The sequence below is a fragment of the Malaya genurostris genome, chromosome 3, assembly GCF_030247185.1.
Source record: "Malaya genurostris strain Urasoe2022 chromosome 3, Malgen_1.1, whole genome shotgun sequence".
Lineage (NCBI taxonomy): Eukaryota > Metazoa > Arthropoda > Insecta > Diptera > Culicidae > Malaya > Malaya genurostris.
Window position 1 is genome coordinate 231,114,933 of NC_080572.1, and position 16,992 is coordinate 231,131,924.

The following is a 16,992-nucleotide window of genomic DNA, read 5'->3' on the forward strand; positions in this document are numbered from 1 at the left end:
ACACTAACATCCGCCTGATTCTCCCAATCCCCCGTCTGTCTACCATCTTTATCGATACTAACAAGATCTTTTTGCTGTTACTAACTTTTCGCTCCCCTCTTCACCATCTCGATGTCAACTAACTAAATATTTGTCGTTATTAGTTATTTCGTTTCCATACCCCCCTTTAACAATCCGTTTTCCTCAACAATTACTTCTCTATTTTTTTTCTTCATACTATTCGGCAACATCACCATCATCGCCCACGGAAAGCTGCTCCAGTCGATGACTAACATGCGGGCCACCCGCCGGATCTTCGCAGCCTGGAGGTGTTTTCCGCGGTCCCACAGAAGGATGCGGCAATTTTAGATACATTCTCACGTCACCTGGCTGATTCCAAGAACGAAGAACCACTCCTGTCGATAACTAGCACGCGGGCCACCGGCCGGGTCTTTGACTCGGGGTGTCTTCCGTGGACCCATACGAACAAGCATACGGCCACTACCATTGAGTCAACAGTAAAACATTAGAGGCCAGCACCTACACAATCCTTATTATTAGAAAATGCCTTTGGCATCATAGAGCTAACGCATTGTGCCTTAATAAATATATCTTATGCAAAAAAAATCTCAGGAATCGTCGTTGCTTGTGCCAATTGCGAGGGATGAAAAGTTTTTCTGTAACTTTTGAATCCATTTGATGCAAACATTTCATTTAGGCGGGGCTGGTCGATGGAACGGTGACCTCGGAATACGATTTGCTCTGTATACGAAATGGGTCATCGGAATTCGATTGAGTCAATACGTCCCTGAGCCCTAGGTTGAAGTTAACTGGGATGTACAAAAAAATACACATGAAACAAACCGCTGCCAGACAGTGGGACTTGGGATAGGTTAAACACACACAGAGAGAGAGAGATCCGACGTCCAGTTCTGAAAATACAGTGTGATGAATGCTAAAAAATTCAAACCACCATTCAAATTTCGGCGCAAAATACGTAATTTAATAATAGTTTTCAAAAGTGAACTCATAACTAATCAAACATGTAACATCTTCTTATTCTTTTTTTCGCGTTTCGCCTTCTACTTATCAGAGCATTAGCAGTTCTAATTGAACTAATAATGCACTGATAAGTTGAAGATGACACACGAAAAAGAAATTGAAACGAATTTAGTGTATTTTTCACAAACCGATACTTTGGTAACAGAAACCGATACATGTTCTTGGATGTATTGTTAGTGATAACCAAACAAAACTTCTCTCCGGCCTTACCGGACCCTTGGTTCATGATTCGGAAGCACCGAAAGTGACCAAAATAAAACTCACATCGATTTATCAGAGATTATTAAGCCGTTTTTTACAAACTTAGACTCAACTGCAAGATCTAGGTTTCTATAGAATTTAATTCGGATCCAACTTCCGGTTCCGGAAGCACAGGGAGATATATGTTGTGGAATTCTACAGTGAAAAGGCAAGAAAAATTCAAACTAAACTCTAAACTATTTCAATTTGTGTGACTAGTGAGTAGAACATTTATTTGTTTTTATTCAAGAGCCAAGGAAAAGTCAAGGAATGTAAAAGTGATTTATATCTTTATAACACACCACTAGATGGATAAAAAGACAGGATCTTGGGAATATCGATGCTACAGATGTACGACGGAAACCTTTTCTCAAAATCAGTTTCTCTTTGGTTACTTCCGCTCTCTTGTTCAAAACTTGACCCGAACATTTCATAAGGACACATAAACAAACAAGAGTTTCTCTTTGTTTGTTTACTTTTTCATCTGTTAATAACTCCTTCAGTTTCACGTTTACTTACAAAAATTCTTGTAAATTTAATATTTTCATTCTACTAACTACACCAGATATGTAACGTACATTGGTGTAATAACGCAGATATAGTCAAAAGAGAAATTAAACGAAGAGAATCTGTCAATGACTTTTGGGCCCATTCGAAATGTTTACGTCGAACTGTCAAATTTAACATTTATTTCTTGACTGATTGTGTACAGTAACAACAAAAATGTTCATATTGCTATCAATAATAGATAGTCGAAAAAAACATTTAAATGATAAAGTCGAGTTTCATAAGTTCTCCCGAAGGAAATGAATATTTTCAGATTTCTAGGTTACTAAAACATCCAAAAATCACCCGCGGACCCGGACGAAGGAATGATTTCTAGCTTCTGTTGACTAACTGTTGCGAAACGGAAAAGCAAAACTAACGGCACAACACACAATACAGAGTAGGTAAACATTATTTTCATTGCACTTCTTTTAACTAGATATCCAACCTCTTACTAAAACATATTACACTTCCATCGAGGCGTTCTACCGTTAGGAGTCGTGTGTACACAATTCTAGCAAACTAACACAAGTCACGAGACAAAAAAAAGAGGTCTGCATATGCGCGACGATGTCGGTTCTGATCAAGACTATATTAAAAGAAGGAAATCATATGGAGAAAAAAATTAACAGAAACGGTGAAAGTGATTCACAGGAAAACACAAAATACAGTGTAGGTAGGAAAGCAACGCATTTAGTAAAAGAAATCTGACTAGCAAAAAACATAACAAATAAAAATCTAACGAATCTATAGTCAACAAATTGCAAGAAACAAGTAACAGAAGAATACAGTAGTGTGAGAACAACAACAACGGAACTCAATTAACAAAAAGAAAAACGGAGACAGAAATCTCTGCTAAGCAGGGACAGCCGCTTACCAGAACTGTGTGGCAGTACGTAGGAGGAGGAAGACGTGTCCACCACAACCGGTGACCAAGACTGCACCTGCTGTTGTTGGTAGTGCGTTGTTCTTCCGGTGGTGACGTGATGGTCCGTAGTGGTTCTGACACTGGTGCCGGTGCGGGACTTGGCGGCCGTCGCCGGCGACGGTGGTTGGCGATAGTAACCGGACGAACTGACGCAACCGTCCGCCAGGGGGGCTACACTGTACGGGAAATGGGGACTGTGGTGGTAATCCGGATAGGACGAATAGTCGGCGACGGCCGCCAGATGCGGATACGGTGGATACCGGCGGCTATCGTACGTGACGTACTCGTACACTCCGGATCCGTCCGAGGACGACATTACCGACGATGCATTCGATTGTCTCCGTCGGGTGCGGTAATGTTTGCGACTGCCTTTGAATCCGGCGGTGCCGTTGCCGTTTTCGCCACCACTACTACCGCCAGCCGACGCTGGTCTGTACAGAGTAGAAGCCAGTGCGTTCTTCACACAATCATCAACGTCGGCCAGATCAAGAAACTCGTAACACTCGTTCGGCTTCTTATCGCCGGTGATTCGAATTCGATTGGGATTCGTGCGTGGATTTACATTTACATTGGTTGATTCGTGGTTCGGTTTCGAAGGGGGAACAGAAGGATACGGGATTTTGATATGTTCACAGGATTCATCATTGATGATTTTTTTTCGCCGGCGGTGAGTAGCGGTTTTTAGTTTCCATTTTTTTGTTCAGTTTTTGACGTTAGTTGTTTGGAAATTTTTAATTGGTTTCGAGTTTCGAGATCATAAACGGAAGAGAAAGAAAAAAGAGAAAAATGAAGAAACTTTCATTAACGATCGGTGTTTGTTTTGAACTTTCAATAGTTCAATATTTAACTAAATGTCCACGAACATACTTTTATGAATTGTATTTAAAGAAAAAAAAAACGACGTATCTATAGCTAATTGTTTGTTCGCTTGCCGTAGCTTCCATTAGTCAGGGAATCCCACCTCCACAACAGCTTCCATAGTTTGAATGATGCTTGTTGCAACTAGCTTCTCACGTTGCACGAGAAGAATAAATGAGTGAAACAATGGCTACTCAAAACGGAAGAGCCAAATTGGCAATTATTACGCTTATTAATTGAATCTAAATTATTTTCGTGATAAGCCATCGAACATTTAGGTCATGGAAACCCTTGAGAAAACATGTTGACATCGATTGGCATCGGCTATCGTGCATCGATTCCAACGAGACGCCAGTGCGATATATGTAAATATTCAATACTTCACAATTGGTTCGCATCAAAAACAGATAAAACTTTATTCAATTCAAGAAAATTGCGATTTCGATACGAAATTTGGTTTTCCTAAACGATTCGCGAAAAAAACAAAAACTTGTTTCACTAGTCCATAAAAAAACATCACTCGAATCAAATGGCAATGGCAGGTCAATTTGAACTGAATCATGCTAAAGTAATGATGAACCGAAGGCGAAACTTGAACCTCAAAACGCATTCTACAATTTATCGAAACCCACAAAGGCTATGTACAGTTTTAGTGAGATTTGGCCAGTTCCCACTTAAGGTCAGAAACATTTTTAATTTTTAGACTAACGACCATAAAAGGATTGAACTGGTGTGAAACGAACGCAAAAATCAATCAATTCCTTGACCATAGCGAACATTTTTCCGGAAAGGTCCTCAATGCATCTTTTGGCTTTTGGCTTTTGGTGACAAATGATACTTCAGAGATTAGATATAGTGCACAAAAAATATGACTTCATAAGTTGACTTGCAGGGCATTACAACGAAACGTCAAATGACAGAAGTTTGAATGACAAAACGTCAAACGATAAAAATCAAAAGGTCGACTAAAACAGTACCAAATAGTCGAATACAACGTATGGTCGAATGCTCGAAAACTGCTTCAAAGTCTGCTCCAAAAAACTGCTGGAAAACTTTCAAAAACTGGTCCAAAAATCACTGGAAAAAATTGCTTGAAATCTACTTTAAAAACAGCTCGAAAAAAGGCCCAACATCTGCTTGAAAACCACTTCAAAATCTGCTCAAAAAACTGCTTGAAAACTGCTCCAAAAGCTGCTCGAAAACTGCTCAAAAACTACTTTAAAATCTGTTCGAAAATCTCTCAAAGATACTCTAAAAACTGATCGAAAGAAATACTCAAAAAACTGCTCGAAAACGGCTCAAAAACTGCTTCCAAATCTGCTCAAAAAACTGCTTGAAAACTGCTTGAAAACTGCTCGAAAACTGCTCGAAAACTGCTTTAAAAACTGTTCGAAAACCGCTCAAAACTACTCTAAAAACTGATCGAAAGAAATATTCAAAAAACTGCTCGAGAACTACTAAAACTACTCTAAATCTGCTCGAAAATTAGCCCAAAAACTGCTCGAAAACGGCTCAAAAACTGCTTTAAAATATACTCAAAAAACTGCTCGAAAACTGCTCAACAACTGCTTTAAAAACTTCGAAAACCGCTCAAAACTACTCTAAAAACTAATCGAAATATTCAAAAAACTGCTCGAGAGCTGCTAAAAAATATTCTAAAGCTGCTCGAAAACTGCTTCAAAAACTTATATAAAAACTGCTTCAAAAATTGCTCGAAATAACTGCTTACACTGCTCGAAAATCACAAGAAACTGCTCGAAAACTGATCCAAAACTGCTAGAAAATCTGCTCGAAAACAACTGCAAAAACTACTCGGAAACTGTTTTAAAAACTTCTCGAAAACTGCTCCAAAAATTACTCGAACCAACTGTCTACATTGCTCGAAAATCACTGAAAAACTGCTCGAAAACTAATCCAAAAACTGCTCAAGTACTCTAAAAACTGCTAGAAAATCTGCTCAAAAACAACTTCAAAAACTGCTCGAAAAACAGCTTAAAAAACTGCTCGAAAATCGGCTAAAAAATGCTCGAAAAATATTCCAAAAACTGCTCGAGAACTGATCCAAAAAGCGGCTCAAAAACTACTTTAAAGACTGTTTAAAAACTGCTCAAAACTACTCTGAAAACTAACCCTCAAAACTGCTCGAAAACTGCTTCAAAATCTACTCGAAAACTGCTCAAAAGATACTCTAAAAACTGCTCGAAACAGTTCGAAAAACAACTATTAAATAACAACTCCAAAAAACTGCTCGAAAACTACTTTATAAACTGCTTCAAAATTTGCTCGAGGAACTGCTCGAAAACTACTTTAAAAACTGCTCGAAAACCAGCTAATAGCTGCTCTAAAATTGCTTCAAACTGCTCGAAAACTCTGAAAACTACTCGAAAAAGTGCTTGAAAATCTACTTTAAGAACTGCTCATAACAACTCTGCAAACTGATCGAAAGAACTGTTCAAAAATTACTCTAAGTCTGTTAGAAAACCACTCAAAAAACTAAAAAAAACTGCTCGAAAAATTGCTTGAAAACCTACTTTAAAAACTGCTCATAACGTCTCCGAAAACTGCAAAAATTACTCTAAATCTGCTAGAGAACTACTCAAAAGCTATAAGAACTGCTCGAAAAACTACTTTAAGAACTGCTCGAAAACTGCTCATAACGACTCTGAAAACTAATCGAAGGAACTGCTTAATAACTACTTTAAATCTGCTGGAAAACTAACCAAAAAACTGCTCCAAAAACGGCTCAAAAACTGTTTCAAAATCTGCTCAACTATCCCGAAATCTACTTGAAAAACAGCTTGAAAACTACTTCAAAATTTGCTCGAAAACTACTCTAAAAACTAATCGAAAAGCTGCTCAAAAATTACTTTAAATCAGCTAGAAAACTACCCCAAAAACTTCTCGAAAAGTGTTCAAAAAACTGCTCCAAAAATTGCTTGAAAGAACTGCTTTAAAATCACTTTGAAAACAGCTCGAAACTTACTTCAAAAGCTGCTCCAAAAACTGTTTTTAAATCTGCTTGAAAACTGCTGTAAAAACTACTGTAAAAACTGCTCGAAAAACAGCTCAAAAACTGCTCTAAAATTGCTTCCAACTGCTCGAAAACTACTCTAAAAACTGCTTGAAAGTGCTAAAATATCTGCTCGAAAACTACTCTCAATGCACAGTGGTCCAAAACTGCAATTTCATGCCTTTAATTATTTGGCGGTCTTATGGTAAACATTTCCTTGTTGTTGTCTTCTGCAAAGTTGTAAGGATTATTGACGCTGTCTTATGGAATTGAACGACCATGTTCCAACACGCGTGTAAAGACAAACAGAAAAATTAACTTTTTACTAGAGGCAGATAGAAAGTTTTTAGCCCGGGTTGGTGGTTCAATGCATAGGACGCTAGTCTTACAAACCAGTTGTCGTAGGTTCGATCAAGCGATAGTGAGGTCGGACAGCACACAAACCTGTGATCCTATTTGCTTTGCCCGGATTGTTCACTCGTGTGTTATTTTCAACATAGAACAATTACCTAATGAAGTCGATGAACACTATTCCTGTGCATGCAAAGCATAGAAGATTGACACTACTTATTTCAACAAATAATTGTGAAGTGCACTTCAACAAATAATTGTGAAGTGCACTTACGTGAAGTGATAGGGCACCCAACGTCAATTTAAAATTTTGGAATAAATGCCTACACACTAAACTTCTTCGGTATTTTTTTCATCTATTGACGAGCTTAGAACAGCCGAATTACCGAACATTCTCATTCTACTGATACATCAGCACAAATAAACATTTGTTGATAGCAGTATCTTAAGGTACCGCTGTGATGAAATTATATTTTTACTGAAAAACTCAGCTAGCGAGATCGGTAATCCAACTTAAGTGTGTAGCATTAGTCTGCTTCCATATTAAATTAGAGGCTTTTAGGCTCGTTTATTTTTTCTCTGCTTAAATTTTAAACCATGTTTAACCCTGGAGATTAATTTGGTTTAACAGTTGAAATGTATGCAATGCTCACCCAGAATTCGTCCTTCAATTGTATTCGACGTTTCGTTGTATTCTACCATCCGTCCTATTTCACTTCTTGTCCCTTTCGATTTTTTATGATATATTTGACCTTATGGTAGTTCGACTATTGGTTGCATTCGAACTTTCGTTATATTCGATGTTCGGCTTTTTGTTCTTTTAAACCTTCGCTGTTTCGATCTTTCGTCATTCGACATTTCAGTATATACTCATTGTTAAGCGGAATCTGGAAAATCAGTCAATAATACTTCAGAGATTAGAGATAGAGCACAAAAAAATGATCACATAAGTTGACGGACAGAGCGTCCAAAAGATGATGATACGTATTTCAGAAAAAACTACTAAAGCTAATTTTTTCAAAAGCCAATTAGTATAATTATTTCAACGTGAATACGTGTTACTTTACTTTGATGTGTCTTTTCAAAATTCGACTTATGGAAAAATGGATGAAACTTAATCGTGAACATCTCGCTTTGTTATTCTTTACTCAAGCCATCAGAAGTATGATGATGACTTATGATTAAATTTTCAACAGTTTAAACTTTTGTTAACGAGGAAAAATCATCAAGCTTGCTTGCCTTTTTCAGCCGCATTTGGATTGGATTCTGTATCTGAATTCAGGAATTAAAGCCTGATTCCAAAATCCCGGTTCGGAGTTCAGTTCTTCATTATTGTTCCAGAATTCATATCTTAAATTTTGTTCAACTTTTGTTAAATTCTGAAGTCGGAGTCCTGAATCACAGTTCTAGATACGAATTCCGAACTTAAATTAAGGCTCTAAATTCAGTTCCAAAACTCTAATTATAGAAACAAGAATTATTGAAGTCAACACCTTGCTGAGTCCTGGACTGAAGTTATTTGCATGTATAAACAAAACACATGGAAACTTTTTTTTGTCTGTAAACCGATGCCGATTTTCCATATATGCCGACTTTCAGGAACTGAATGAAAATGCTTCATTTTCAAAAGAATGCTTTTATCAATGAACATGTAAAGATAAGCTTATCCCAAACTAGTCAAAAAGTTCTTTCAGTTCACATATCTTGTTAGTTGATGTCCACACCAACTCACTCCCTGGTTTCCGACTTAAAAAGAAGATTTGATGTGATGTGAAGTAGATGTCAAAAACTAATGTACACAAGCTATGATCCAAACGAAAAGTCCTTCGCATTGGTACCGGCATGAACAATAAACCGGATCCGACTTGTCGTATCGGAGAGATATAAGGTTAAATGTGTTGTGAATTTCAAACCGAAAATCTCTGAACAATTTTAATTTGTATGTTTTATAAGTTGATGCTTGCACAAACTTTCTTGTTTGGAAATTTACGATTATGAGAAAGGCTCCAGAGAGAGTGAGAGAGAGAGAGTTGATTTTTTTACGTAAATCGAATTTGTTTTTTTTGTCGTGAATACGACTTTCTTTACTATTTTCTTCTATTGAAAGTATTTTTATTCATGCCGTGTGTACTTCTGCAAGCGAACAATATTTTACTCTCTTTTTTGCGGTATCTTATTAATTAGTGTGTTAAATGTGTCGTGAATTCGTCATACTTTAGTATAGATGCACCGTAACAAATCTGGCAGTAAAGAAATAGAACCTTGCACAATTCACACAATGTATTAACTTAAAAAAAAACAATTTTTCGACATTCAGGAGTGTGATGAAATGTGTTAGTTTTATTCGTATGCGCGGCATCCAGTTATGTCTAGGACTTTACCCATTCACTTTTTTCATTTATCACATTTATTGTGAAACAGCACAATATTATTAGCAAAATTTCATATGAATGCAACTCAGGATACCAAAATCTCATTAATTTTATTAGGGAAACTCTATGAAGAGTCTTCACTAACGAATCCCTATCTTATACCTTCTCGTGTATCTATAGATGAACTACGAGTCAGTATAACCAACCATAGCGCAGGCAAGATTTGCGGATAGGAGCTTCACAGCTGCCCAATCCGTGACTCCTCCAGCGTTTTAGGAATGGATTTATAGTTCTGGACAAGATGCGCCATTGTGTGAGTTATTAGTAAGTAACCAAACGTCGACAAGATAGCCGTATTGAAATTGAAAGATCATTTTTTCCAATAACAGCATCAAAAACGTGCACTGCCAACACGAAACGAACCCTACTAAAGAGATCGAAACTTTCCAATGCTGTAGGGTAGTGTGAAAATTGTCAGCAACGACAGGAACACTCAAGAAGACCGGGAAAAAATGTACAGATCGGTAGTTGAACTAGATGGCTTGTAACGGTGCATGAACTTCTAAAGCATCGCGGTAAAATTTGACACCTTCTAAAAGGTTACGGGGTATTTTCGTTCCTTCGTTTTGAGCTTGGTTTAAAAAAAGCTATGGGTGGCCTAATATTATTTTATGCAATTATTATATATTAGAGATCGCTACAGTGTAAAGTGGTTCCTGAGATATGGTTTCTCAAAGTGGGACAAACTGTCAAACTGGTGTGCATGATAACCAAAGAACGGCTTGACCGATTTGGAAAATATTTATATCGGATAAAGGGTATTAAATTTTGAATAGAACACATTGTTTAAAAGAAGGCGGATGGGTAATGTCAGAGACATAACTGAATGACGTGAATACGAATAAAGTGGATGATTCAGTTTCTTTGATGCTACAGAATCTGAATTCTGGACCTGGAATTCTGGAACCGAATTTTGTACGGAGTATCAGAATGAATGCTCAAACTTAATTTTGATGCTTAATTGAATTCTAAAACTAAATGCTAGGACTGAATTCTGGTTGTGGATTTATGGATTTATGGGCTCCACGCTTTCCATACCGGACGAACTGGGCTATGGTGCCCAAATGAACACCAGCAACGAAGGCGGAAACCCTCGTAACTCCTCTACGGTTACCAATTTGCAACGAATGTTTCGAGTATCTTCCATTTGCAAGTTCACCAAAAACTGTGTCACTTGGGCAGGAAATTTGCTTCACCCGGTAATCAGTCAATCATTGGGTCGTGCGTCTGTATCTAACTGCTTCTGTGTTTTCCAATTCTTCGTTGATGAAACTTCGCAGAATTTCGTTTTGTATCCGCTTCGGTTTTGTCCTTGCTTTCCTATATAATCTTTTATGTCTAAGGCGGTACATACGATTATTACTTTAATTATCTAGAAATGATATCGAAATGATTGGTATACTAACACTAATTTTTCTAATCTGCTCTGATTGTTTCTATCTTTGTCGATTTTGATGAGTAAGTAGCATTAGTAAGGAACTGAATGAAAGTAACGAATGTTATAGAAAGTACAACGCAATCTGAGAGAGAGAGCTCCATTTAACATGCAATCAAACTACTAGGTGTGCAGACTTTGGAGGATGTTGTCCACGTTGTTTGTGGCTCCCAGAGGTGATCAAGAGGACATGATTCCATTCCCCAAACATTCTAAGCCAAAGGACAGGGGAAACGGAAATATTGAATTGATACACATTGCAATCTATGGACACATTCACACACCACCAATCATGTGAGATTCGATTAGCATATTTCATTTCTCCCACAGATCTGTTACTATCCGTTCTGTCAAAATCATTGCAATGAACTTTCTCAGTTTTCTCGTCTTTTGAGTAATATATTTTGCTTATTTTATTAATCGTTCTTTCGTGCTGTGAGTAATTAAGTTAGAGTAAGAAAAAGAATTAGGTATTGTGGAAAGGGAAACTACAAAGTAATCTACAATCGACAGCATTGCTATCTGTAACAAGAATGTATTTCGGATAGAAATACTAGGGGTTATTTTATGAAATGGTCCACGTGAACCGTACTATTCCATGAACACAAATCTCACACTTTCAGTTAGAAGGTGACATCTGTGTCGAAGTTGAAGAATTAAATTCCAGCTCAGGACGAATGTGATATATTAATATGCACCCCAACTGCACTGCACAGGCATAAAAATGCTTGAAACCACCTAATGACCCATTGTCTATTTCAAGCACTGTTAGTTATATCCACTCCGTGATCGATCTAGAAAACAAAACAATTCTCAATTTTTACATTTATAAGCAAACGATAAATCTCAGTATGGTCTGACTGTGACCAACTTCTTTACTTTGTAAGAAGTGTAAATTGACTCCCAGTCCCAATCGCCAAGCGGGGGTACGCGCCCTGTAGCCCATCAACCAAACTCTAGAAAAGATTTGGCAACAAAAAATCATTGATCATGGTTCCGTTTACGTTGATTTGATCGTTTTCCATTTGCGGTAACACGTCGCGCCATTCTTCATTTTATCGTGAATACCACATACTTTACTATGGGGCGCCTTATTAAAATTTACCCTGTACAAGAATGTGCAGAACTTTATCGAGAATATCTCTTGATGTACTTAACCCAACAACATAATTTTTTCTACAAGCTATAAAAAAATATGATCAGGAGTTTTTGATTAATTTTTCAACAGTGTGAGATAAACAGAAATAACTCAAAAACAAAGTTTTCTAAAACTTTTGGAAATAGCGAAGAAAATTCACCACGCTTGCTTGCCTTTTTCGCACCCGCCGGACGACGGTTTTGAGTAGGTAGTCAGGCACATATCAATTTCGACTTTTTACTGGACGAGTATAAAAGGTAAACTTTGATTGAAAATCGTTTGTTTCTTCTAGTGCTTCAGACGGAACTGGATCAGTAAGAACAAACCAAGAATGAAGCGTGAAACGCTCAGATGCTCTCATTAGGACTTTGGTCGTCAGTAGGAGCAGTCGGCAATGAAAGCAGACCTTTTGCGTGGCACAAAACCTCAAACGCTCAGGTCGCAGAGCCAGTTTTCCTTCAAAGAAGATCGATTGCATAATCCTGCTGATGGTCGTTTGCATTGGAGCAACGAGCATACAACGGAAAATGGACGACAATGGGAACCACTGAAATATTCAAATCCGAAATGAAATTATCGACATCAAAATTCTATATGATGCTATTTAGAACGATAATTGTAACGAATTATGCAAAATTTTACTTCACTATACTACACTAAGTTTGTAGTAGAAGTTTCTGCTGATTTGGTTTATAAAACTCAGAAGCTATTCATTTCGAATTTAGCTGTCGTTGTCAACGTGTTAATTATGGCACGATCGAAGCGAAATACAAAGCTTGCTACAACAAGCGGAAGAAGCAGGAGACTCCAACGGATTACCCATCAGTACGCACCCACGGACAACAGGTCAGTCTGGAAATAGATGACTCTCCATCACGAACGCCTTCATAAAAGGTGCTTTTCAGAACCACCATTATTTTACCATAAAGAACTATACTGGCTATTTTGTAATATTTAATTGTGTGTCAGAATGTTTAATGTAACTAATCTGTACTTTAGTTTTGGTGTATCGTTTCAAATTCTAGTAGTGAAAAGGGGGAAAGCTTGCACAATTCACACAATCGATCAACTAATTGATATTCGGAAGCATAAAGAAAGAGTATCTGTTCTATTCGTATTCACGACAACCAGTTATGTCTCTGACATTACACACCCGTACTTTTGAAAGATATAAGGACCGATGTTTCTACCAGAGTGCACCAAAACAGTACATTTAACAATTTGCTCCAAAAATGGCAATTTCGACGTATTCATTCAATCAAAAATGCGCCTTATCACTAAAGAGAATTTTGAGCTATAAACAACTTTCACTGAACACTGATTTTGAAAATAAATTTCCACGATTTGAAAGCCTTGTTCTGGAGTTAACCTATTCATGATGATTTGCCAAACAATACTGAGTAGAGACGTCACTTTACACTGTCAAAACAACTTCCAGATAATAGAGTATTGGAAAAAAAACAAACCTTCTAGAAAAACACCCGTTATTAGGTAAATGATGAGAAAATGAAAAAAACTGATGAAATTGACACAAAATTGTACCAGTGTAAGACCACAGAACAACAAGATTTGGCAGAAGATTGAATAAAAAGATGTTTGTAAAAAAGAAGAACGTGGAAATAGCTAGAGCTGTTCGGAAAATCACACAAACATACGTACTGCGAAAGTTGCTCAACTACGATGGAATAAATCATACCCATCAGGATATCGGGAAATTGCTTAGTTTCCGTTTAGAACCAGAAAAATATAGCTGTGCTGGGAGAAACAGCAAAAGAAATCACAGATCCTATAGCAATGTCTTCCAACAAAAAAAGGCACGGTTCAATTCCAACTGCAACTACTATTTCAATCGGTGCTAAAGAGAGACAGACATCCTTCGTTCATGAGATCAATCTGACACACATTAAAATTTTAGAATTTTGGAAAAAAAAATAATCATCTGTATAAATGGTGTAATAGAAACAAACTTATTAGGAACTAAATTATCAAGTATAGAATAGAGCAAATATTTCTACTATTGCAAATAACTTCTGATTTGTGCTCTCAAATTTCTTGGAAGGCAATCGTCCTAACAATTCAGTTCACTTTATACTATATTATTTCAAACAACTCGGATTTGAGGGGAAAAAATACATCCGAAGAATATATCCTATAGCACGTACAGTGACGTAAATAGACCGGAAGTCGAGAGTCGGATCTTTTCGATTTTACCCTCCGGAGTGCGCTAGTAGCATCGCGTAACTCTTTGTACTCGTCAATCGCCACTATGCACATAACATAAATGAAGAGCACTTCACTTATCGAAACTTTAAACACCTACTTCACTTCAGCGTACAGAAAACGTATAGAACATTCGTAATCATCGATGCGAAATTCATGCACACTGCCTTTCATTCTTCCTCCAGCATGAGTGTTGTCGGGCCGTTTCGAGGAAAAATCACGCACAACTCTCCGGATTGTGATTCGGATGCGATTAAATTACCGTCACAGTACCAAGGCGATATTGGATAACATCAGCAGCAGCAGTAGAACTGAGAGGAAAAAAAAAGTTAGCCTGAACAGACTAGGCACCTAATTCATACGGCAGCTACTCATTTTGGTTCGATTATGTAAAGTCAGCTGCGGTAAGTCAGCAGCCAGTCACCACAGCAAAAGCGCACTAGCGCACCAACGATGGCAAGTTTTTGCTACTTGAATCTCTCATTGATTCCTTTATACTAGAAGGGGCAGCGACGATTTTTAATTAGAAAGATATTGAGCAGGTAAACGGATTGCCAGATAAACAGACGGTAGGGTTATTCGACTTGATTATGTCCTCGCTGTACTATATAAAAAAAATGTTAGCGCTACTAAACTCGATGGCACAACTCGGAACCATCTGAAGTATCAAATAATGTTACCCTTTTTCCCATTCGAAACATTCACTCAACTGAAACTAACCACACAATCTGGGAACGCTGTTTCAAGCGAAATGATGAAAGTGCAAAAAACTTTCCAGCAATATATCAAAAGTTTAAAAATGCGATTAGGAAAATCCTCGATCAGCTAGAAAATCAAATGAGGTCTTACCGTTTTACAATGATCCATGACACGTTGCTGTCGTGAACAACATCATTCCGGCTGTTCCGTGAACGAAGGGCACGTACTTGTTCCTATTCACCTCTATTTTCTGCTAGATGATTAGCAACCCGTCTGCGACATACTACACGGCAAGGTTCCACCACAATGGAAGCCAGTGCAGGCACTCAATGCCAGCTATGTAAAAAAAAAATACTTTCAGATCACTTGTCCTCTTCGCTTTGCCAAGATATTCACTCAAACAAATCAATAAGAACTGTTGGGCTTACGAGAAATTTTCCACAAGCTGCGTATTTTTCGCTTCCCCGCACTAGCGAATACGATGAATAGAAAAAAAGATTTTCAATATCGCTGACGAAGACTGCCGGAAAACCGCCCCTGTCACTTCTTCCACACACACACGCACCGCTTACGGGTGCTACTTCAATCGTTGCACAGCAAAATGAAGCAAATTTTTCCTGAACGAGAAACTTCCAAATGTCGAAGAAAATGGAGTTATTCCGCACCCACTACAATCGAAATACTTTTAGTAGTTGCCGTTTTAAAGTTCTTTTGATACACTTCACGATAAAAACTGTCCGAGTGAAAAAATCTTCAATTTCACCAGAGCCGAGGGAACAGCGGCCTTACGTTCTTTTTTTTCTTACACGAACGTCAAAAAACCAGACCGGATGTAGATAGGGCTGTTCGATATAGGTCGACATATGTCAGAGAACTCTCGATTCGATATACCGGTATACATAACGATGTATTACATATGGTGATCACAAATATCTTTTATCGACTACATATTATAATACGAAATACTGAACACTCCGATAAGCTTTCCAGGACACGTTTTACGATATGTGGTACACAGACTGTCTGCGTGACAGTGTACTTAAATGAATTATCTGTACAACTGGCAATACTGAAGTCCTAAATATCTGAAAAATGTTCTATACAGCAGTAGCATAAAAAAATCGAATTTTACTATAATAATTTGTTTTCAAATTCTAAGAAGCAAATAAATTGATAAGCTTTAGGCTTATATTGGGCGTCAAAAAAGGCTTGACTTGAGACTAAATATTCATATTGTTTTACTTCGATACTGTTGATGCAAGGGAAATCGTCACCGACGATACGACCTGTCCGACGACACGACCAGACACTGAATAAATGTTGAAATTAAAAGTGTTTCTTAACGGATCACCATCGGTTACCGAATATTGAATGACCCCTTGTTAATGAACAAAAATAATTTCTCGAGCAACACTGTTTTGGTTGCTAAACAATGTAGTCGTCATGTTACCGCAGCAAAACAAACAAACAGATCCATTGGTATATCAATTAAAATACGGAATTTATTTTAATTATTTCGCTAGATTAAGAAGTATTTAAAATAAATAACAGAAAAAACGCTAAAAGGAATGAAGAATCATTCGTCAAATAGTTTGGAATAATTCTTGTAATACTTATTTGTCTTTACAACAAAACCATAGTTTTCGTTGCAGCCTTATTTGAAAAAGAAAATATTGGGGACATATCTACTTCCATGTTTAATATATTGCTACAGTGTTCCTGATATTCAGGTACTATGATGGTTTTTGGTATCAATCAAAAATTCACCATGGATGATACTTTGGAGTTTTTTAATTAAGGTTAGCTTGTTGGATTCTCATAATATGGAATAGTAAAAATACATTTCAATTACTGATTGTTGCTGACTTTGATATACAATTTAAATATTACAGACAAATTTCTCTGGAAGCATTTTGTGGTCTGCTGTCCAAAACAACCCATTCTGACAATGAAAATATCAAATCACCCCAATGGCTTGTAGGGAAAGTTACATCGCAGATATTATTACGATGATGCCCACCATCTGCCGCATGGTAATGTAGTAAGCAATATCGTCTAACAAACAGCGTTCAAGAACGATTTTCTTACAAAAAC

The 16,992-nt window shown here is 37.4% G+C and overlaps 1 protein-coding gene across 5 annotated transcripts in view; it reads right to left on the reverse strand.

Moving 5' to 3' along the window:
• The window catches only part of LOC131438928 (nuclear receptor coactivator 6), a 49,374-nt gene extending 33,647 nt beyond the window's left edge, over positions 1 to 15,727 (reverse strand). Inside the window, exons 1-4 of one of the 5 annotated variants that reach the window (XM_058609325.1) lie at positions 15,327 to 15,727; positions 15,049 to 15,234; positions 7,628 to 7,861; positions 2,705 to 3,269 (exon numbers count right to left, since the gene is read on the reverse strand). In XM_058609325.1, the coding sequence (XP_058465308.1) occupies positions 2,705 to 3,071 (367 nt within the window). In that variant the 5' untranslated portion in view covers positions 3,072 to 3,269; positions 7,628 to 7,861; positions 15,049 to 15,234; positions 15,327 to 15,727. The remainder of the gene's footprint in view (positions 1 to 2,704; positions 3,270 to 7,627; positions 7,862 to 15,048; positions 15,235 to 15,326) is intronic. The other 4 variants (XM_058609324.1, XM_058609323.1, XM_058609327.1 and 1 more) reach the window with 4 other exon arrangements.
• Positions 15,728 to 16,992: the final 1,265 nt, after the last annotated feature.